Here is a 20,720-nt window from a genome sequence, read left to right as displayed (position 1 = left end):
ATCTCACATTTGATGATGGACCACAGGTTCTCAATGGGGTTCAGATCAGGTGAACAAGGAGGCCATGTCATTAGTTTTTCTTCTTTTATACCCTTTCTTGCCAGCCACGCTGTGGAGTACTTGGACGCGTGTGATGGAGCATTGTCCTGCATGAAAATCATGTTTTTCTTGAAGGATGTAGACTTCTTCCTGTACCACTGCTTGAAGAAGGTGTCTTCCAGAAACTGGCAGTAGGACTGGGAGTTGAGCTTGACTCCATCCTCAACCCGAAAAGGCCCCACAAGCTCATCTTTGATGATACCAGCCCAAACCAGTACTCCACCTCCACCTTGCTGGCGTCTGAGTCGGACTGGAGCTCTCTGCCCTTTACCAATCCAGCCCATCCATCTGGCCCATCAAGACTCACTCTCATTTCATCAGTCCATAAAACCTTAGAAAAATCAGTCTTGAGATATTTCTTGGCCCAGTCTTGACGTTTCAGCTTGTGTGTCTTGTTCAGTGGTGGTCGTCTTTCAGCCTTTCTTACCTTGGCCATGTCTCTGAGTATTGCACACCTTGTGCTTTTGGGCACTCCAGTGATGTTGCAGCTCTGAAATATGGCCAAACTGGTGGCAAGTGGCATCTTGGCAGCTGCACGCTTGACTTTTCTCAGTTCATGGGCAGTTATTTTGCGCCTTGGTTTTTCCACACGCTTCTTGCGACCCTGTTGACTATTTTGAATGAAACGCTTGATTGTTCGATGATCACGCTTCAGAAGCTTTGCAATTTTGAGACTGCTGCATCCCTCTGCAAGATATCTCACTATTTTTGACTTTTCTGAGCCTGTCAAGTCCTTCTTTTGACCCATTTTGCCAAAGGAAAGGAAGTTGCCTAATAATTATGCACACCTGATATAGGGTGTTGATGTCATTAGACCACACCCCTTCTCATTACAGAGATGCACATCACCTAATATGCTTAATTGGTAGTAGGCTTTCGAGCCTATACAGCTTGGAGTAAGACGACATGCATGAAGAGGATGATGTGGACAAAATACTCTTTTGCCTAATAATTCTGCACTCCCTGTATGTGATCTTTAAAAGTTGTATTATTCATATTAGACGTCAGGGTTTAAAATACTGGGGTAAATGTACTGTGTGCAATCCTTTGAATCAAAATGCTGTCTTCAATTAAAATGTCCATTTCAACGATTTCTTTTGCTGCTTCCGTGGACCAGAGATCCACCAATCAGCACTGAGTGAAGGTACGCTTTCAGGGGTTAGGATTTTAAGGTTAGCTGTCTGTTAGACTTCACTGCATCCACTTTTAGTGCAATTTTCTAACCAATAATACGGCTCCTATGCAATCAATTGACAGTGTCCAAGAAATTTATTCTCCAAGTTTGTGAGTGAAATAGTTTTTCTTTTTTTGGATACTACTCAACAGAATGTCTCTGTGTGATGCAATTAGAAAATAATTAATATAGTGGTGGCAAAAGCACTAAAATCAAGGCTTCAAAGCTGTAGGTAACGTCACCTTGGCTACACCTGTATTTAAATTTTTTATTTTGACTCCAGAGACAGGCCAGGTCATACTTTTCTGTAATACCAATTTGTAACATAGGATGGTGCAGTAACAGTGCACTGAGTGGGGGAAATACTGGTACTACAATAAGACAAGTACTGCCAGTTAGTGCCACCAGCACAAACTCGCAAAAGTAAATTAGTATTTATCTTTTTACTTTAAGAATATTCTTGAGTAAAAATCATAGTCGTTTTCTTGACAGTTTGATAGCCCCAAAAAAGGACTACTTAAACTATGTGACAGGTCTTTTTTTTTATTAAAATCTCAAAACTTTATTCAGTCAGTCATCAACAAATAATTTAATGCAGTTTTTACAAAGCCAGAGACTTTTGATAAACAGGCACGTATAGAAGAAAACCAGAGGCTGGGTGGAAACACTGCACCTCAGACTAAAAACCATCACAGCATTTTTTAAATAAAGACATAATCCTGCAAGAGGAGGCAGCGCTTCACACCCTAATGATGACTGCCCCATGGAAACCTAAGGAGGACATGTAAATTTTAAAAACAAGAATAAACAACAAAGAATAAAACAAATACATAAAAGGCCTTTAGAGTTTACAAAGTAAGAGTCTAAAAACTCCTCAAAGTGGAGCTCCACTTGCTTAAATCTTGTTTTTACAGACTTTTACCAAACATATAGACTTCTTGGCACATCATTCACACTGTTTTCTTTAAAGCATCTTTATACCCATCTTTCTTCTCTGTATCATATTAATTGATATTGAGGATTTGCACATCTAAAATATTGATGCTCAAATCCAGCCGACTTGTCTTTGAGGTGGATTTACCCTCGAGCACATCACTAATACGGGTAACACCCTCTACTTGGCACAACAGGTGGCATTAATCTTTCAGAGTTTGGAGTGTAACAGCTGATTGTTGAAACACAACTTGGAGTGTTTTGCTTGCATAGATTTAGTTAACGTTTAAACGTAAGGCAGCACGGTGACAACTGATTTTAAGCATGAGACTCTTATTTTGAAATGTCCGACAGCGATGCCTTCAAGACCACAAATCTCCCGTTTTTATTTGCTTCACTAGTGTCAGGAATAAAAACAAGGTAAAAAACAGAAAACTCTGAAATGTCAACGATGATAAGTCAAATCTTATGTACACCTGAAATAAGGACACAGTGAAATAATAACATGATGCATTCAAGGTCATCACGTCTTTTCCTCCATTACGAATATGATGATGAGGTTGGCTAATCTTCTCATGCTCACACAGACACACCAGCAGCCTTTTATGCACACGCTCTGTACGCTTAGGGGTCGACAAAGGACACCATGATGTATCTGGTCCCTTTGGTGACGCGCAGGCCTTCGTGGTAGTGTGTCAGTCGACCTGGGTGCATGAAGGACCAGCCCTTCCTAGGAGACTCCACCTTACAGTCGTACCGCAGGAACCTGCAACCTCCACCCTGACACAAGTAAACATGTTGTGTTAAGAAAGGCAGAGCTTTAGGGAAATTATTCAGGATAGCATGTTCTTTGGCTTCTTGTTTATTCATCTTTAGATCAGCAGGCTGCGTTACCTCGTAGTCAATGTCCTTCCTGTTCAAGGCGATGTTGATAGTGAAGGTGGAGGAGTCATGATGTGGCCGCAATAACGGTTGCTCATCTGGACGGTAACGCACCACAAAGTTCATAATGGCTTGAGCCTGCATGTAGACAGTACCAGATCATTTTTAAGAGGATTAACAAAAGACGGCACAAACACAACAATGTTCCCAACATCAGATAAAACTCTGACTCAGAAACTTTCTAAAGAAAAACATGATTAATGTATAGCTCCTTAGCATTGTGAATTTGTATTATCTTAGAGTGCACTAGAGAGTGCAGTAGAGCACAGTGTACCCTGACTGTACCCTGGGGCAGATACTGAGTTTTTTTTCTGTAATGCCTGCACTGTCAAAACCTTTGTAGTGGCTCAATATCTGGGATTAATTTCGAGGTAAGCATCGGTCTGAGATCATGAGATATTTCTGGGCTGAACTTTGGGTAAGGTCTTGAGAGAACCTCTGAGGACGGTAAGGAGTTATTCTGATGGACTGCACCTTGTGTTCAGGGTGTGCACCCTACCTTAGAGGAAGGCTCTGAATGATAAACGTATCTGGAACTTGAACACTATGGTTATTGTGTGGACTGTACCTCAACCCATGGGGTGACTCTAACCTTAATGTTGAGTCTGGACCCGACCCTCTGGTTAACGTCTGGTCTGTATCTTAGCGTAAGGGTCTTGACAGTACCTTGGTATCGAGTCTAAACCTAGGGTTTGGTCTGTATATTTAGGTGGGAGTTAGGGTATTGATGGTACTTTGGCAAAGACTCTACACTGAAAACCAAGATTTGGATCTAAACTACACTTTAGGCTAAAGTGTGGACTCAGAGGGTCTAAACTGTACTGTGGGATTAGGATCTCCTGAGCAATACCTTGGCACAAAGTCTTGAATTGAACCCTTAGGTTAGAGTGTAAACTATACTTTGGAGTAAGCTCTGGGCTCTCCCGTGAGGGAGGTTGTGGATTGAACTCCTTGGTGGGGTAGGGAGTCTGAACGTGAGACTGGGGTTAGGCTTTTACTGTACCCTGGGGTAGTAGCCAGGATAGAGTTTCTCAGTGACGGGGGAAATATAATCTTTGAGGAACTTGAGCCACTCCTTCTCAAAGCTGATCTGGTTCATGTGGATATCCACAGTTGGGACATTTTCATAACCGCCAGCCAGACGCTCATCCTAGAAACACAGAAAACACAAAACTGTTAAGTCTTAGTACTTACTTCTGCCCTTGTGTGACAGTTAGAATAAGTGTTTACCTTGTGCGTTCCACCAGACCACTCGCCACAGTCTTCCATGGTTTCTACCATATGGTCACACATTTTGTCTGAGAAAGTTGGAAACCAGTAAACATCTGGGCAGGGCTGAAATACAGAGAGATTGTTAAACCCACGATGATTCTGTAACAATCATTAATAATAATCTGAAAACACTCTACATGGGAGGTGGGGTTTTTTTGCCTCTGGTTCCTGATTCCCCTTCCTGACTTTATTACCTGCTCTACATAAGTCTTCTCATCTTCAAAGATCTTGGAGTAGTTTTCGTGGACATACTTCTCCTTCCAGTCCTGCAAATACAGACAGACAGTCCGAGTTGTTTTAGCTTTACCCACATCATCTAATTTGAGTGTTCATGTACATTTTCCTGACCACAGGGTTGTCGAAGATCTGCCACATGTCTGGGTGGAGCCTGGACGTGTTGTAATTGGACGAGGCCACCAAACGGCCAAATTCGTCACGGTTGGACACATACATGAAGACTCCCTGTGGACATATTAAGTTTTGTTTGTATAAAGTTCAATGAAACAACAGCATTGCTGCTTACAAAAGAGCTTTTTTGTAATCCACTCTGACTGTGCTTACAGTTAAAAGCAGAGAACGTTTGTGTTACCTGGTCTCGGATGCTCCTGCAGAACACCATGTCAGCGTCCATGCCCCCTTCATCCATATACAGGCTCACCTGGGACAGTTTAGTCCGCAGCACGCTGCCTTTGATCAGGTAGACCTGAGTGATGTACGGCACATTCCACAGACCTCTGCACAAACACAGGCAGAAGGTTGTTTTACAGACAGGATGTCGCGTCTCAGAGTTTGGTGCTGGTTCTTAAGTCTTATATGTCTTATGGATTCATCTGTAGTTGGACTTGCTGACTTTCTGGACTTTTTCTAGTCAGCCAAATGCTTTTTTTTGCCATTTTTGCCTGTTTGAATCCCACATTTGGTTTTCTATGCTATAGAATCTGGCACAGGGATCAAAGAAACTGAAACACCAGTTACCCCAAAACAATAGCCAAAGCAAAATCTCAACAACTGGAAACACAACCGTGGCACTTAAGAGCAAGAGATCAGCTGAAAGTAGGAGAAGAATCACTTTTTTTCTTTAATGGGAAACCCATCTAAGGTTGGGGTTGGTTTGGGTTTAACCAGATGTTAAACAGTCACCTCTTCACTACTAGAAATCACTCGCTTTCAAATGAGGGCTCATCCGTTCAATGAAAAAACTAAAAGCATATGTAGAGTCTCTCATATTTTTTAGAATTAAAATCTGAACACACCAACTGCAACACATACATCATTATTATTATTTTCATTATGACATATCTATTCACTAAATAATGGAAAATTTAAGACAAAGCGATAGCACAATCTAAAATAAAATCACTGAATCAGTTTGACCCATTTTTTTATTACCTTAAAATTTAGAAATGGATAAACAGCTATAGGTGGGTTTTGTGCTTCTGTTTCATTCATTTAACCTTTATTTAAACTTGAAATGATCTCTTTTGTGACAGTGTACTGGGCCACAATAGGCAGCATTAACCAGTTTCTTTGTGTGTTACTTACACCCTCTTGCCCTGGACGATCTCAATGTAATCTTCAGATCTGGAGTAGTATCCTTCAGGGCTTAGAGCGCCCCAGAAGTTACTCCACAGCTTTCCGTGTTTGGACAGCATGGGTGCTATGACAGACCTGCAAGAACAGCAAAGGATTTCAGAGAACTGCATTAAAATAAAAACCAACAGAATCTAACATAAAGCCTGAATACTGAGGTGTTTACACATAGGGCCTAATATCTGGAAAGAAGTAGCAGAAAGTAGTCTGAGAGAATTAAAATAGAAGAGTGACGCAGGTTCCTTTAGTCTGAAGCCATTAGCCGTTTTTAAAATCAAACAGTGAGCTCAAAATAGTCAAAGTTATGTGGCTCCAGTAGAATAATCAGTGTTGCTGTTAACATTCAGGCATCCATTAAACTCCAGACAGCTTGAACTGAACCTTGGGTTTACACTAATGGTCATCGTCTCGTACACCCTCTATGCTATTAGGGTCTAGATGGTACCTTGGCACAGAGACTGGACTGAGCTTTGGGGGTTAATGTCTAAGCTGGAAGAGATCTGTATTAGAGCTTGGGATAGTATCTTGATTTGGGGTAGAGCCTGCAATGAACATTGAGGCAAAATGTGGCCTGAGCTCTCGGTTCGTGTCAGAGCTGTTTAGGAAAGCTGAATTTGACCTTGGAGTGATAGTCTGGACACAAATACCATCATAGGCCAGGAGGAAAATAGCAAAAATGAACCAAACGTCACAAAAAGGAAATCTGAAATGATCAATCCTGGATCAGTCACCATGAAGAAGTCCTGATCATAAGCTGAATCTCCACAACGAAACCCTCGTTGGCCTGAAGCATTTAAATATTGGCTGTCAGTTTTTAAAAACTTATCAACAAATATGTGACATTTTTTTGTAGTCTTTTTAGTTTTTGAGAGTCTCATCCAGTGCAGGATATGCTCAGGGTTTTACTGATGGTGTAAACACAGCTTCTACGTACTTGTTCTCCTCCATCAGGATCCTCAAGATGTCGGGGTTCGTCAAAGCCACATCGGAGTCGATGCTGAAGTAGTAGTCGCACTCTGGATCCTTCTTACACACCTCGCTGCAGTCAAACAAACAGCCAGGAAGGTTCATTACCTTCGTATTTAGAGAGTTTCCATAAAGGTGATGGTCAGATGTATTTTTTATCTTACTACAGACGGAATCTGACCTTTTTTTAATGTAATTTTTCTAAATACGCTCCTCTCATTAAACAGATTTAACTTCCTGGTTTCTAAATATGCTTCACAGAGCAATTTAAGTGTTTTGTTCTGCCTCATTTCCGTCTTTAAATGTCCTGCTTTAAAGTTCCTGCCAAGTCCTGGTTGCGAATGCTGGGTTTTAAGGAAAGAAAGGTTCATGGTTGTATACAGCAATGCTCAATTCCTGGTTGTTTTTCCATGTTTTTTATGTTTCTCCGTCTCGTCAATATGTCTACCTTTATTTTCCTGATCTTTGCGTGTCTTTTGTCCTTTTATTTCCTGTCTTTGTCTTCCTCCCGATTCCCTGATTGTTTCCACCTGTATATTTGTCCTCAGAATTTATTCTCTGCCTCTTGCAGGTGCTTATTTGGGGATTTAGGTTTTATCGTATCTTTTGGATTTTCCTAAATTTGAACTTTTGTTTCAGATGAATTAATTGCTCACTTTTATTTCATTTATATGTTGGCAAAGTTCTGTAACATGCAGTTGATGAAGACTATATGAGCTGTACATAAATCCAAATAAAACCACAGAAGGAAAACTACTGTTGATTTCTGCCTTATTGTAAAAAAAATAAAATAAAGGTTTTAAAGGTTGGTACTAAAAATGCAAATAGTTAAATATTTGTACATATTTGAGACCAATTTTGCTGACAGTGTTGATAACATCTTTGAAACCTACATTTCATTTGTGTCATATCTCCTGTTTCCAGGACTTCTTATATTTTACTGTTTTAAAGTTTTTATAATGTCCTTAGAGGTTGTGCACTCACACAGCCATGGTTCTGGCTTCGTCCTCCTTCAGGTTCTCCTCTGGTCCGACTACCCGGGCGTCTGGGAACAGAGACCTGTGTCGCTCCCAGAACTTCTGGATGTGACGCTCGTGGTACACGACCTGCAGTACGGGGACACAACAGGTCAGAAAGCACATGACACAGGAAGGAAGTTCTGTATGCTGCAAAAATGAACTTTGGCTCTAAATTTAGTGAACAGGCAAAACATTTTTCACAGTTGAAGGCTACTCAAACTACTCTCTGCTTGAGCCACAGTCAGGAACCTTTTCCTTGTGTCAAAGTTGCCTAAAATCTCTCGGTGAGACAATTCTGACTCTTTAATTGTGAATCTTTTTCGTCCCTCTGATGTTCCAGTGAAGGCAGTGAAACTGGAGCTCTGTGCGAGTGTGCATCGTACGTTGTTGTGGATGAAGAGGCGAATCCTCGTTTTTGGGTAGTTCAGAGTGGACAGGCGCTCCAGGAACTCCTCCATGAAGGGAGTTGCATGTTCGATGAAAACAGCGACGTAGACCAGAGGCATCTGTTCGTCCTGAACACACAAACACACGTAGAGTTCAAACACTGACAGGAAAACTTTTTCTCCTCATTATGTCCTCCACCGAGAGTGGTGCAGGCACCTCATTGAAGAAGAGCAGGTCGTCGTCGCAAATCCCGCAGCCGGTTTCATAGGTCCACACCGTGGGGACGTAGTTACCGAGGTAGTTCAGCTGCAGCTGCAGAGACAAGCAGATGTGCAGAATTATTAAATATATTTGTTGTGTTTGATAATCAGATTTTTAATGATAGGCAGGAACAGTTTCAAGTGTGAGAAGATCAAAGAGTCTTCATTAGTTTTAAACAGCAGCACAGTGGTTTACTCTAATGCTGGGCTTACACTGTGCCATGTTTGGCAAATTTTGAGCCAATATTTCAGTCGTGCGACCGTTTTGGGGATCGGCCTTCATCGTGTGTCGTGCATCGTGTATTCGTGGGGTAACGAGAAGCGATTAACACCTCACGACCAGCTCCCGATCATCAATCGCTTGGTCGGGAGGATTTCAAACCTGTTTGAAATGCTTGGTGAAAATGACGGAGCAGCAGTGCAGCGTGTGATCTGGACACAAGCGATGGAGGCACAACTTGTGGAACTTTGGAAAGCTCATCCGAGCCTTTTCGATGTGGCATCACAAAATTATCACGACCACAACAACCGTGAAAATAGTTGGATCTACATTGCTGCTCAATCACAGCTGCCTGATCATGTTTTTCATTAGCAATTTAGCAAAGTTGATGGTGGTGGTGTGTCTGTGTGAGTGAAAGACAGAGAGGGCGAGCGACAGAATTTCTGTTATAAGCTTCATTTTATGGACGCACAGTGTGAGCTCTCAGGTCGCATCAGAGCATCGGGTCGTATAGTGTGAGACCCTCGTGACCTACGAACTTCTAACCCCTGTGAGTCAATCGTGCAGTTTGAGCAGAAGCTGAATAACACGACTGAAAGAAATCGCAGTGTGAGCCCAGCTTAACACGTCACACCTGACTCCTGATCACAAAATCTGTCTGTGCTCTGGTTTTACCATCACATTGTCGTGTTACCTTGGTGGGTCCGTTGCCATGGATAACAACAGGAAGCGTGTCGTAGGCGACATTCCTTGCTCTGACCTTTGCCCTCTCGAATTTCAAGACGACCTCATCTAGAGAGGAGATTTAGTGTAAGTGTTTCTGCTCAATAAGAAACGGCAGTTCCTCAAATGTCCACTTGAGGCTCCAGTGGGAAGTCAGTCCTCATAAGCTCCCGTAGAAACAAACACGACACACCTTGATTCAGTCAGACCAAAGATATATCCTCATAAGAGCCTGAGTACAGTAATAGCACGTTGAAAAAGTTGGAGGGACAGATTTATGTCAGAAAGGCATGAATACACATGTATAATAAACCTTTTAATATCTGAATTGAAGTATTTCACATTCAAATCAGAGGTTTTCAGGATGAAGTAACCAGTAGAGTGAGTAACAAAAACCAGAATGAATGTTTCCTTACAAATCGTGGAGCTTCACAGGGCTCTATTATCGATCCTCTACTTTTTACTCAGGTTTAAACTGTGTGCTTGTAAAAGCGAGTCATTCCCCACAGACTGAAATAAACATGTTTACAGCCTGATACAAAAAGTTGTTTTTGTCTCTGTAGCTAATCTCCCCCCTCATTACAACAGGCTTAGAGTTGCATTAATAGGAGTGTAGCCTCTTTGACTAACAGCTGGATGGAGACAGACTGCTACATGTGAAACAGCTGGTTCGCGTGTAAACTGAGCTCTCACATATCTGTGTTTCTTACCAACAGCTCCGTTCAGGTTTTGGAAGATCCGGGATCGATGATCCAGGGTCATGTTAAACTTGGTCTGATGTGACAATAATAAACAGAGCAGCTTTGTCAAGATTTAGACTTTTACAGATAAATTCAGACATGACAAGCTGGGCGAATATCTGAGATTCAAAAACTCTTCTTCTCTGAAATCACTGCTGGCCTAGTTTTCTAAGAATATGTTCAAAACATTGGAAACAATTTAGTTTTTTACCCAGCAGTACAGATTAACTCGTTTTGTCTGCAACGTCAAAGACCGTCGACCTGAGGTAACATTAAAGGAGCCAACCTCAGACTGTTACTTGTTACTAATGGTAACAAGAAATGCAAAGTGAACTGCAGCCATTATCCTGTCATTGGAGGGAACAGAGTGTGAGATGGTCTTGTTCTTTAACTTACATTACAATTGGTACAGAAAAAGTATTTAGATGAAAATGTTCCTGTTGTGACTGCGACTTGTTCTAGTGGCTCTAACAGTGGCTTTAAAACTGTGGGTTACTTTTGTTTTTTTAATGTTTGTGAAGTTGTTTTTACCCTGTGCGTCTTGTCCAGGTAGATCCTGGTGTAGAAAAGTTGGTCGTCATCGCTGTCTTTGTACTTCCACTGCTGGACAATTGCACTGATCTCTGGAGCATAGCCGATGAACCCTGAAGAGCAAGAAGTCGTGTGTTACTTACTGCTTTAAACTTTTTATAGTATTTTAAAGGAATATCAGTGAGCTCCTTACCTCCTGAGTTCAGGTAGCGTTTCCCAGTACGCACCTCGGGGTATTTGGAGGCCAGGCGCTGGTCAGGCCAGCAGAAACCCTCAGCTGAGAAAATAACTTTGTGACCCATACGGGAAAACTTGGACAGCAGCTCCTCAGGACCCGATGCAAAGATCACATCGTAACTGCATGGAGAGAGAAAGAGAAAGAGGGGGGCCTGTTACTGTTTGCAACAGTTTGAATGTGTGGGATAAGCAGACAGAGAGCATGTTTATGACAGAAACAATCAGGACTGAACACTGAGCAGTGGCTAGAAAGAGTGAGAGCCACGTCAGCTTACATGTAAACAGGAAAGAAAAACATTTAAAGGACGATAAATGGAAGAAATTACAGTAAGAGTTCAGCGTGAGCTGCAGACCTCCACAGTCGAGTGTGGCTCATTCCCAACTTTATCCGTCTCTTTCCAGAAAGTCTGAAGTAATGACCGCCTACAGCAGCTCCAGTACAGAGTTTAAGGTGTTCATTAAAACCTAAAACAGGACACAGAGGGGTCTCCTGCTCCTGCTGTGGTCTCCCCTCTACCAGATGATCACCTCGTCTCTGTGATGTTCCACAACTGGGTTATACTGGAGGAAATGGGGGTTTTACAGTTGTGGTCAGAGGTTTAAATACAGTCTTCAAGGGCATGAATTCATGGCGATTCTGGACTTTCCATGATTTATTTAACTGTCCCAGGCTTTTTCAGGGTGGAAGAATTGCGCAGCAAACATCAGACATCACCAAAACAAACTCAATTGAGTTTGAATTTACTGTGCTTTGGATTTTCTCTAACCTTTTCTCTGTAAGGGTCAAATATATGCATTCACTCAGTTAAATTTTTTGTGGTGCTGAAGGTTCTATAGTGTATTTTAGCTGGGCAAGGCCAAAGCATATATACTTCCTGTTAGAGATCATGATTGATTACACTTGGCTTCTCTTGGCAGAATAAGAGGAAGACAGTATGTCTGTGAAGGTTCTCAGTCATCCAGGTCATCGTAGTCTAAGGAGCTTGGAAAGAAAAGCGTCTGGACTTCTTTAAGTTGCTTGAAGACGTTTCAATGGTGTAGAGTCCCAGATTTAAACCCAGTGGGAGCCAAAGAGGCCATTTATGTCCACTGTGAGCGACCATCTTTGAACAGAGGCGGGGGTTTACGACACCAACTCTCTGCCATCTATAATCCAGTTTTGAGATCCCTTCCCAGACGCCTTAACGCCCACTCACTCTGGGCCATCTGACCTCAGGACATCACATGATAGGGTGAGCCAGGTTTCACAATGAGCTCACCCGAAACCTTTGCTGATTGGGACCTACACAAGTTTTCACGTGTCGGCTCATGTGATTAGGTGGAGGATCATCAGGGGGTCCTTTGTCCCTCTTTGGGGGGGAAACTCCCACTAGGTTTATATCTGGGACTCTCCACCATTTGACCTTTGAACTGAAGAAGCTTCTCGGATGAGAGGTGAAACGTCTTCAAGCAACTTAAAGAAGTCCAGACGCTTTTCTTTCGATTGGCTGACAGCACCCGTCAGACTGACCAATACCAAAATAGTATTTTAATTTATTTGTTATTTTTGGGTCCACAATTTGGACCCTAGCTACACAGACTGTTTGGGAACCACCAGCTGCTAGGAAAAAATGTATTTGTACGACCTGAACTGTTAGTGAGTGGCCACTGGAGGTTGCTGGACTACAAACCTGTGACTGCTTTGGTTGCAAGAGGATTGCCATGAAAGATGATGACCTGTCTGCAAACGCTCGCTAATTTACCACCATGTGACTGTCAAACTTGAAAAAGGTCGACCGAACCTTAGCTTCAAGACCGTGGCAATCTATTAAAGACTAAAGCGATCCAAAAAAGGAAGCTTTAGTGCAGCACCGTGTGCTTCTTCCATCTTCATGGTTTATCATTTGCTAACTTGTCACGAAACATTTTTCCCCAAACAACCAGTGGTCACCCATCCTTCCCCAGGCCTCCGTGACTGGGTTTGTATTTCTGGACTGGTCTGAACTTTAGCTTTAGTTAACAGTAACAACACTGGAGCTCAGAACCAGTGAAATCCCTGCACAGGTCACAGGTGGTGCCTGAGCTCCGATTTCACTGTTTATCTGCTAATCGAACAATACGAAAATTCATATCCTTCATTTTTGCGAGAAAAGCTTTGTCCTCGTGTGTGTCAAAGTAGGTCAGAAAGAAAAAGTAAAGACACAACAAAAGCAGCGAAAACTGAGACTGACAAGATAAAGAACAGGAAGAGTAGAGCTGTGAAAAGACAGAAATCAGGACTGAGCTGATGGGAACGATAAGTATATGACACACACACACACACACACACACACACACACACACACACACACACACACACACACACACACACACACACTTTACCTGTCCACAAACATGATGACGAGCTCTGTCTTCTCCGAGTGTTTCTGCACCTCCTTCTTCAACCATCTCACCTTCTGACCTCCACCCACCGTCCGAGCGACGTCGCCTCCCTTCCACTCCTCGCCCAGACCCAGGACCTGTACACCACCATCACATCATTAAACTCATTTGCTCATTTGTATCCAATAAATCCTCTGACAGCTGATCTGCTCATGTGATCACTGAGAGTGTTTCTAAAGGATCTGCAGCACAAAAAAACAGAAACAGTTTTATTGTTCTCTGCTGGAGTTGTTCCTGCACCTTAAACAAAGACGTTTTACTGCAGTCAGAGCTGCACTGTGTGGCCCGACAGGTCCTCCCTGCATTCAGGAACTTTGTACAGGAACAATCGGCTCATTCACTCATTCATTCTGTTTCAGGTACCGACCACTTGGACAACAACACATTAGTCTTTAGTCTCTGCATATTACCAACAGTCAAGATGTGACTGAAGCACTTTAGCTTTAAGGCCGTTTCCACACATGCAGTTTGAACACACAGAAACAAATCCAAGCAAACTCATCAGAGTGGAGCAACAAAGGTAAACACCAGAAGGAGGTGATGAGATCTAGACTGACCACAAGGAACCGAACACCAAGAATTTACTTTAATTTCAATGATATTCTCAAATCTATGGCACCCAGAATGTAAAGCATGCACTGGAGTTTGCTAGGAACCGGCCTGAGACCACCTCCTTCAAAAGGTTTCAGTGTGGATGATGTGGTGTAATTACGGTGTTCAGAAATGAACCAGACAAAAGAGGAAACGAGTCTAGGGTTTGATTTAAACACCACAGGTATGAAAACACCTCCACTGACAAACTAACTCACTAAACCTCTAAATAAGGCTGGAAATGTGCAAACTTTGGAGCAGCTGACTCCAAGTATCATGGAGGGAAGCTGTGTGGAGCCTTGTACAGACCCACCGCTTCGATCCGACATTTAATCTCAGACCTGAGTCAAACTTCAGCAAGCGACGGCTGTGCAGCCGTGCATCAGACATCAGCAGCACCTCAGCCAGGGATGTAATGGATTACTCTTTAATGACACTAACCTCACCAGGTAACAGGTTACTCTTTAACACAAAGTTACCCAGCATGTAACTTGTGTGTGTGTGTGTTACCTTCACAGTGTAGTTGAACTCTTGGGCTGTCCTCATGAAGCGCAGGAAGCCGTCCGTCTCCTCTGTTGCCACGGTGATGACCAGCAAATTTTCTGCAAACACATCAGGTGATCAGCATGACGTTGTCAAATCAACAGAGAACTCTTGTTTTTTTTACAACTCGTAAATATATAACGATCCATTTTGGCAAATATTGAAATATTTGGAGGATGTGCTGCTGTATGCTGGTAACACTCAGTCCTGTTTGCAGACACGAGCAGCTGCCAGAGTTTCCCTGCAGGCTTTTTATTAGGAATTGGGAGCAGAATTCCTCTGAAATTCCGAGGAAAGTCAAAGAGGGGAGGCGTAGCATGGGGGAGGAGAAGAGGGTCTGTGACCAAAGCCCCTGCTGTGCTCCTGAGGGTCTGACGTGTTTTAACGTGCGAGAGCAATAACACTTTCACTGCAGCGCAGGGCCGAGAAAACAGCTCTCGGCTGTGCAACAAAGCTCCTTAAATATCCCGAGAAATCGCTCCCATCCACTCTCTGTGCAAACAGCTGGTTCAGATACCATCAAACCAAACATGGGAAAAGCTCCTCCTCCTCCGCTCCTTTTTTGGCAGCGTTTGATTGAAAGTGTCTCGAAAGTTTACTGTGAAGTTTCCAGCCAGGTGTCACGGTTTTTCAACACGTCATTAAATAACGACGTCCCCTTCCCACCAGCAGCACTCATGAGTAGTTGTGTTTGAGTTCAGCTGAGCTGAGCGAGTGCATATGGAAGGAAATTCTCCTGTTTTTAACCATCGTTTTTATTCTTCAGAACTTCTAGATTTTTGAAAAGGGAGTTTTTCCTTCCCACTGTTGCCAAGTGCTCACTCAGTCTGACTGTTGAGGTTTTCACTGTATTATTGCAGGGTCTTTGCCCTAAAATGTAAAGTGGTTATGCCTTTGTGCTATATAAATAAATCTGAATTGAATTGAATAGATTCCTAGGGGTGTGTCAAAAGGCATTGTCAACAACCCATGAAAGTCTCTGCAGCTGCCTGCAGGGCAGACTCTGGGTCTCAAACTAAAAGGAAGGATTACGGAATACATCAGCTCTGAAACTATAAACACATCCTGACAAACGATCCATAAAGTGACCTCTGCCCAGGTCTTCCCTCCATGTTTATACTGAATCATTTCCATAACCAAATATGAGCAGAATTCATATTTCGCTCCTTCTTACAAAGATGTTTGTGTGTTTGCCGACTCTCATGGAAATATGTTCCTGACATGCATGATGAAAATGTAAAAAATGTAAAGACTTCCTTTTTCCGTTCCTTGATTTGAATCTGTGGGACCAGGCCGGAGGTGTGGAGCCTTGGAGAATGTTACAGATCCAAGCAGCAGATCTGAGTGGGCTCATTTCTTTCGTTTTCACATCAGTTTGCACAGCGCGCACATCATAAACACATTTTGAATTCTTTCTCAGCTTTGGTCAAATATTTTTTAAGACAAGTAGAACACTTAAACATCGAGTACTGGGGATTTTCTTCTTCTAATGAAGCCCAAAAATTTTTCCACCTGAGTGTTTTTAGGGTTACAGGCTCTCAAAGTACAAAGAAATATTGGCCCAAATGTGGCACTTTTTACTCGTTTCATAGCCCTCTTAGCTATATAAGTTCCACATTGTCAGCACAGTTTAAACACAAGCAGTTCATACTATGAAGGTACTACAGCTGATTGTGAGGGGTCAGGAGGGAACGTTTCACAGGAACAGCCCATATGAAGGAAATACAGGAAGTTTATATCAGCATAAACGTTTAATGTTTGTCCAAATAATGTTAGCATAATGTCACTGTGCTAGTGTTAACAAGCAGAACCGTTCAGAGCCTCACACATGCAAGCATGCAGGCCTACAGACCGTTCAGAACTACCTGCCGGGTTCAGGTGTTTGAAGTTAAACCTATCTGGACATTTTTATTCTCTACTCGGGTTAAACATATATATAAGTCACTTAGATAACTTAAAAATGTTATTGTTTGGCTTTTTTCAGTATTTTATTTGTTCCTGAGTAAATTGGTTTGGCTGAGATCAAAGTTATAGTTTTTACACAGCTGAATAAACATCAAGCAGACAGCTGATTATCAGAAGTGTGAGATGCTGAGAATTTACTCCGGTGTCCTGTTATATTTTAGATAGCAAGGAGTTTATTAAACTTCACCCAAACAATCTGCAAATTTCATTAAAATTTAATAAACTATCATCTTGTCTTTATTTTTAGTTAGCACCTTAAACACTTAAAGCTGTAAGCTAATGATAGTTATATAAGAGCAGATGCTGCTGGTGCAATGAGCTGTACGTTTTACTTCCAATGGATGATGATCTGATTAGTCGACTAATAGAAAAAATAATCGGTGACTAGTCGACGATCAAAATAATCATTAGTGGCAGCCCTACTACCGACCATGTCTGAGCTGATCCCTGTTCTGCTTTTTAAGGACCGACCACACTAAAAACCACCTTCTTCCAACCTGCCAGGAGCATTTTCCAGCCTGATGGGAGCACCGTGTCAGAAGACAACACAGAGCCTCGAAAAGATCCCCAAATTAACATCTTGGGCCCATGGACACATCTTAATCTGATCCACAATCTATGATCAGTGCTTAAAAAGCAGGTGGACAAACAGGAGCCCACAAACTGTGGTTAACTAAGAGCCACAGAGATCTGCAGGAGTTATGAAGAAGAACGGACTGTTCTCTCTGCTGAGGTCAGGAAAGCGATTCTGCTCCCTGAAGACCAACACAGAGAGACTGAGGAGGAGCTTCTTCCCGCAGGCGATACGGTCTCTCAATCACACCACCACACAGTACTGACCCACACATATGGTTCTTACACACACTGGACATTCTGGACATTGTTTTCACTTCATCACTTAAATCACTTTAAGCATATTTGCACTGCACAAGACATAATGTGGATTGCACAACACTGGACATTATACTCCTCATTTCCAGCTAATACTTGTACAGCTGTTGTTATTGTGTATATATTTATTTATATTTCTTCATACATTCTTATATAGTTCTATACTGTGTATTTTGTTGTACAGTTATTTTTTAACTTTAATTTATATATTTGATCTTATTCTTTCCCAGTTAAATTTACCCTTTAGGTCACGAGCAGTTGTCTAAGCATTTCACTGCATATCGTACTGTGTGTGACTGTGTACGTGACAAATAAAATTTGAAGAGTCAACACTGTAAATGACTCCTATAAAAGTCTGTCACAGAAATGTAAAAAATAAATAAAAACTGATGAAACACAAACTCTGTTACGTTCAGCCAATAGAAACTCGCCATACTCAGTGTCACAAGTCAGATTCAGAGCTGCTGAGCACAACATGGAGGAAGTGCTCAGATATACAACAACCTCCCAGAGGAAGAAGGCGAGTTTAAGTAAGATGTTCTCACTGGTTCACAAACTCACTTTGTGACAGAGGTACAGCCTCTCGGGGTTAACTTCACTGTGTCTGTGATTGTCTGAGATGTTTTAGGGAAATACGTCTTCAGCTGAGCTGTGTTTAAAATGTGCCACAGAACCTGAGAAAAACTGAGACACTTCTTGTGAGCTCAGATATCTGAAGCCTTCAGATGAGCTAAAACACCAACCAGCTGATTATCTATTATTAACAATTTAACAGCTTCTTTATATACACAAAAAAGGTGTTTTACTAAAATATAACAATCCTGGCGTTCCTCTGAAGAATAAGCATCAGGACTGGGATAAAAGTGCAAGCAAAGAATTCACTTTTATGTATCAAAAGACCAAAACGCAAAGATCCTGAAGGAGGAAGAACCTGTAAACTGATTATTGATTTGATCAATGAATTAATCTCGAGATAAAGCAAAAGAAGTCTTTAAACTGGATCCCATGACTGAGTGAAAATGGCCTCAGATTTCAGTCAAATATTTAAAAATCTATTTTTTTCAGTTATTTTTTCTGTTATTATCTGAGTGTCTGAACTTTAAAAAAAAAAAAAAAAAACAGGTTTACAACAAGAAGGACATCTCGTCGTCAGTCTCACTTTGCTCCCTTTAAAAACGCCTCACATAAGTAATATAAACATGAATACAAACCACAGCTGAGCAAACAAACCTCACAGGGACGCACCAAAGACAGGATGGAAAACACAGATCAGATTTAAACCGGCTATTCTTTTGAAAAACGTTTATTCTGCTTCACAGACCTGCCAGTGAGAGGTTCATGATGGAAATCATTAATCCTGCTACATAAAACGTGCTGTGGGCTCCCACAGTGGCTTTTTAAACCTAATTTAATCCACTTACAATAAATGTTTTACTCATTTAAATGCAGTTAACTAAAATTCTTTATTCTAATACGATTATAAAATATGCAATCAAAATGATCACACTATTTTAAAAGTCCCAGCTCTCATTTGAGGCTGTAAAACCTCGTTTGAGTGGGTTGATCAGTGATTTGTAATCTTTACTGCTGGATGTAAGCATCCCTGCGTGAATGTGTCTGTTTGTGGGGATGTCTAACTTTCTTTAATATTTGAATTTTATCCGATATGCGAAGCACTTTGTACCTTTGTGTTTCTGTGATTAAAACTGATACATGTTAACCACGCTGTGTGGTAGATTATACGTGGAAAAATGGAAATAAAGATCCAGGAAACAAAGTTGCGCATTAAGATTTTCCAGAGTTTAGGGAATCATTAATAACCTGTAGGGATTACAATAAGAGTATATGAGGTTATAAAGGGAGCAGATCCACCGTGAGCCCCTCGGGTGAGTATTTGGGGTCATTATTGAGACTTTTTGTGATATTTACATTTTGCTCTGACATGAACACAACCCCCTGTTAAAGTTTGCTAACGGTCCTGTGGCGCTAACGGTTTTAATAATTAATAAACATCCTTCCTAAACTCACCCAGCGGCTGAATAACGGAATAAACTCTGAAAATAGTGAAAAGGTTTGTGACGTGATGAGCAGCCTTTCCGTAACCCACCCCGAGCTCCACAGCTCCAGCGGGTCACGGTGGTCCGCCCGGCCGATCAGGGGACCCCGCACAGCGGTCTTACCTGGAGAAAGCTTCCGCTGTTCGGCCCACACGGTGCCCTGGAAAAAGGCGAGAGACAGCAGGCGGAGAAGAAAACTGGAGGACATATTGGATGTTTGAACACGGCTCCGTTTAGACTGTAGGCCGTAGCTTTAGTCCACTCTTTCTCCTCTCTTCCCGGCCCTCTCTCTTCACGTTCACCGCTCAGTCGGCACTCGACTCTCGCGATACTCGTCACCTTTTCCGACTTTTAAAAGAAAGTCAACAGAAACCGCAAAAAGCTATCCAGCCAATGAGAACAGAAATGACGCGATACAGCTTTGACGGACAGAGCTGGTATCCAATCAGCACAGATAGTCGGAAATCCACCAGCCAATAAGAGGCAGATATATGGGAACTTTTTTTCTCTTCGTTTTTCGGTGGGCTAAACCACAGAAAGTTCGTGAAAAATGGAGTACGTGAATCTTTGCCACGTCTGAGGCTTTCAGGAGAGGGAGGGAGAGGGAGAGACATAGCGAGGACATGGAAAAACGGAGAGAGAGCGTGCGTCGGCAGAGGTTTTATATAGCTTTAAAGTCGCATGTCTGCAATAAAATCTATAATGATGTTTAATCATTATAATTACACCCAAAATGTATTCATAATTTAGTATTTATTTACATAATTTATTTAAGAAACAATTAACATTTTCCTAATGAAATATTAACACTGCGAGTTCTTTTCCTGACATACATAGCATGCATGAATAAACTCTCAAAATCGTTTTTCTTTAGCTCTTTTGTAAAAAATCACTTTCTCCCAAATAATTGACTCAAAATATAAAAGTAAAGAACTGGGTGAAGAGACTGCAAACATAGCTGTTCTGTAAATACAGCAATCCAGCATTTATTCTACATTTACCATCTAGTAAGCTAAAAGCATACGTTATTAGAGGGTGGATGTATGGGATGCTCTAAACTCTAGATCACTGGTTTCTTTCTGTGTGTCTCAGGATTTAATAAAACTACAATCTACACCACAGTGTCACAACAAGGGGCCCAACATCTTATTCCTGGTCC

The 20,720-nt window shown here is 41.8% G+C and overlaps 1 protein-coding gene across 2 annotated transcripts; it reads right to left on the bottom strand.

Moving 5' to 3' along the window:
* Positions 1 to 1,800: 1,800 nt before the first annotated feature.
* Positions 1,801 to 19,958, bottom strand: plod3 (procollagen-lysine, 2-oxoglutarate 5-dioxygenase 3). Of its 2 annotated transcripts, XM_082526586.1 has the most exons (19): positions 19,685 to 19,955; positions 14,616 to 14,707; positions 13,455 to 13,591; positions 11,050 to 11,213; positions 10,857 to 10,969; positions 10,296 to 10,359; positions 9,557 to 9,654; positions 8,599 to 8,694; positions 8,379 to 8,510; positions 7,961 to 8,082; positions 6,945 to 7,049; positions 5,963 to 6,088; positions 5,010 to 5,154; positions 4,769 to 4,882; positions 4,615 to 4,686; positions 4,379 to 4,483; positions 4,152 to 4,298; positions 3,101 to 3,226; positions 1,801 to 2,986 (listed from the first exon to the last, which is right to left on the bottom strand). In XM_082526586.1, the coding sequence occupies exons 1-19, from the start codon at positions 19,767 to 19,769 to the stop codon at positions 2,831 to 2,833; spliced, it is 2,199 nt and encodes a 732-aa protein (XP_082382712.1). In that variant the 5' UTR covers positions 19,770 to 19,955; the 3' UTR covers positions 1,801 to 2,830. The 2 variants fall into 2 exon arrangements, with proteins under 2 accessions (XP_082382712.1, XP_082382711.1); XM_082526585.1 differs by having other exon boundaries at positions 1,801 to 3,226; positions 19,685 to 19,958.
* Positions 19,959 to 20,720: the final 762 nt, after the last annotated feature.

Source organism: Aulonocara stuartgranti, assembly GCF_965226115.1.
Source record: "Aulonocara stuartgranti genome assembly, chromosome: 3".
Classification (NCBI taxonomy): domain Eukaryota; kingdom Metazoa; phylum Chordata; class Actinopteri; order Cichliformes; family Cichlidae; genus Aulonocara; species Aulonocara stuartgranti.
Note: the sequence above shows the minus strand (reverse complement) of the source record. Positions and strands in the feature narration are given on the sequence as shown.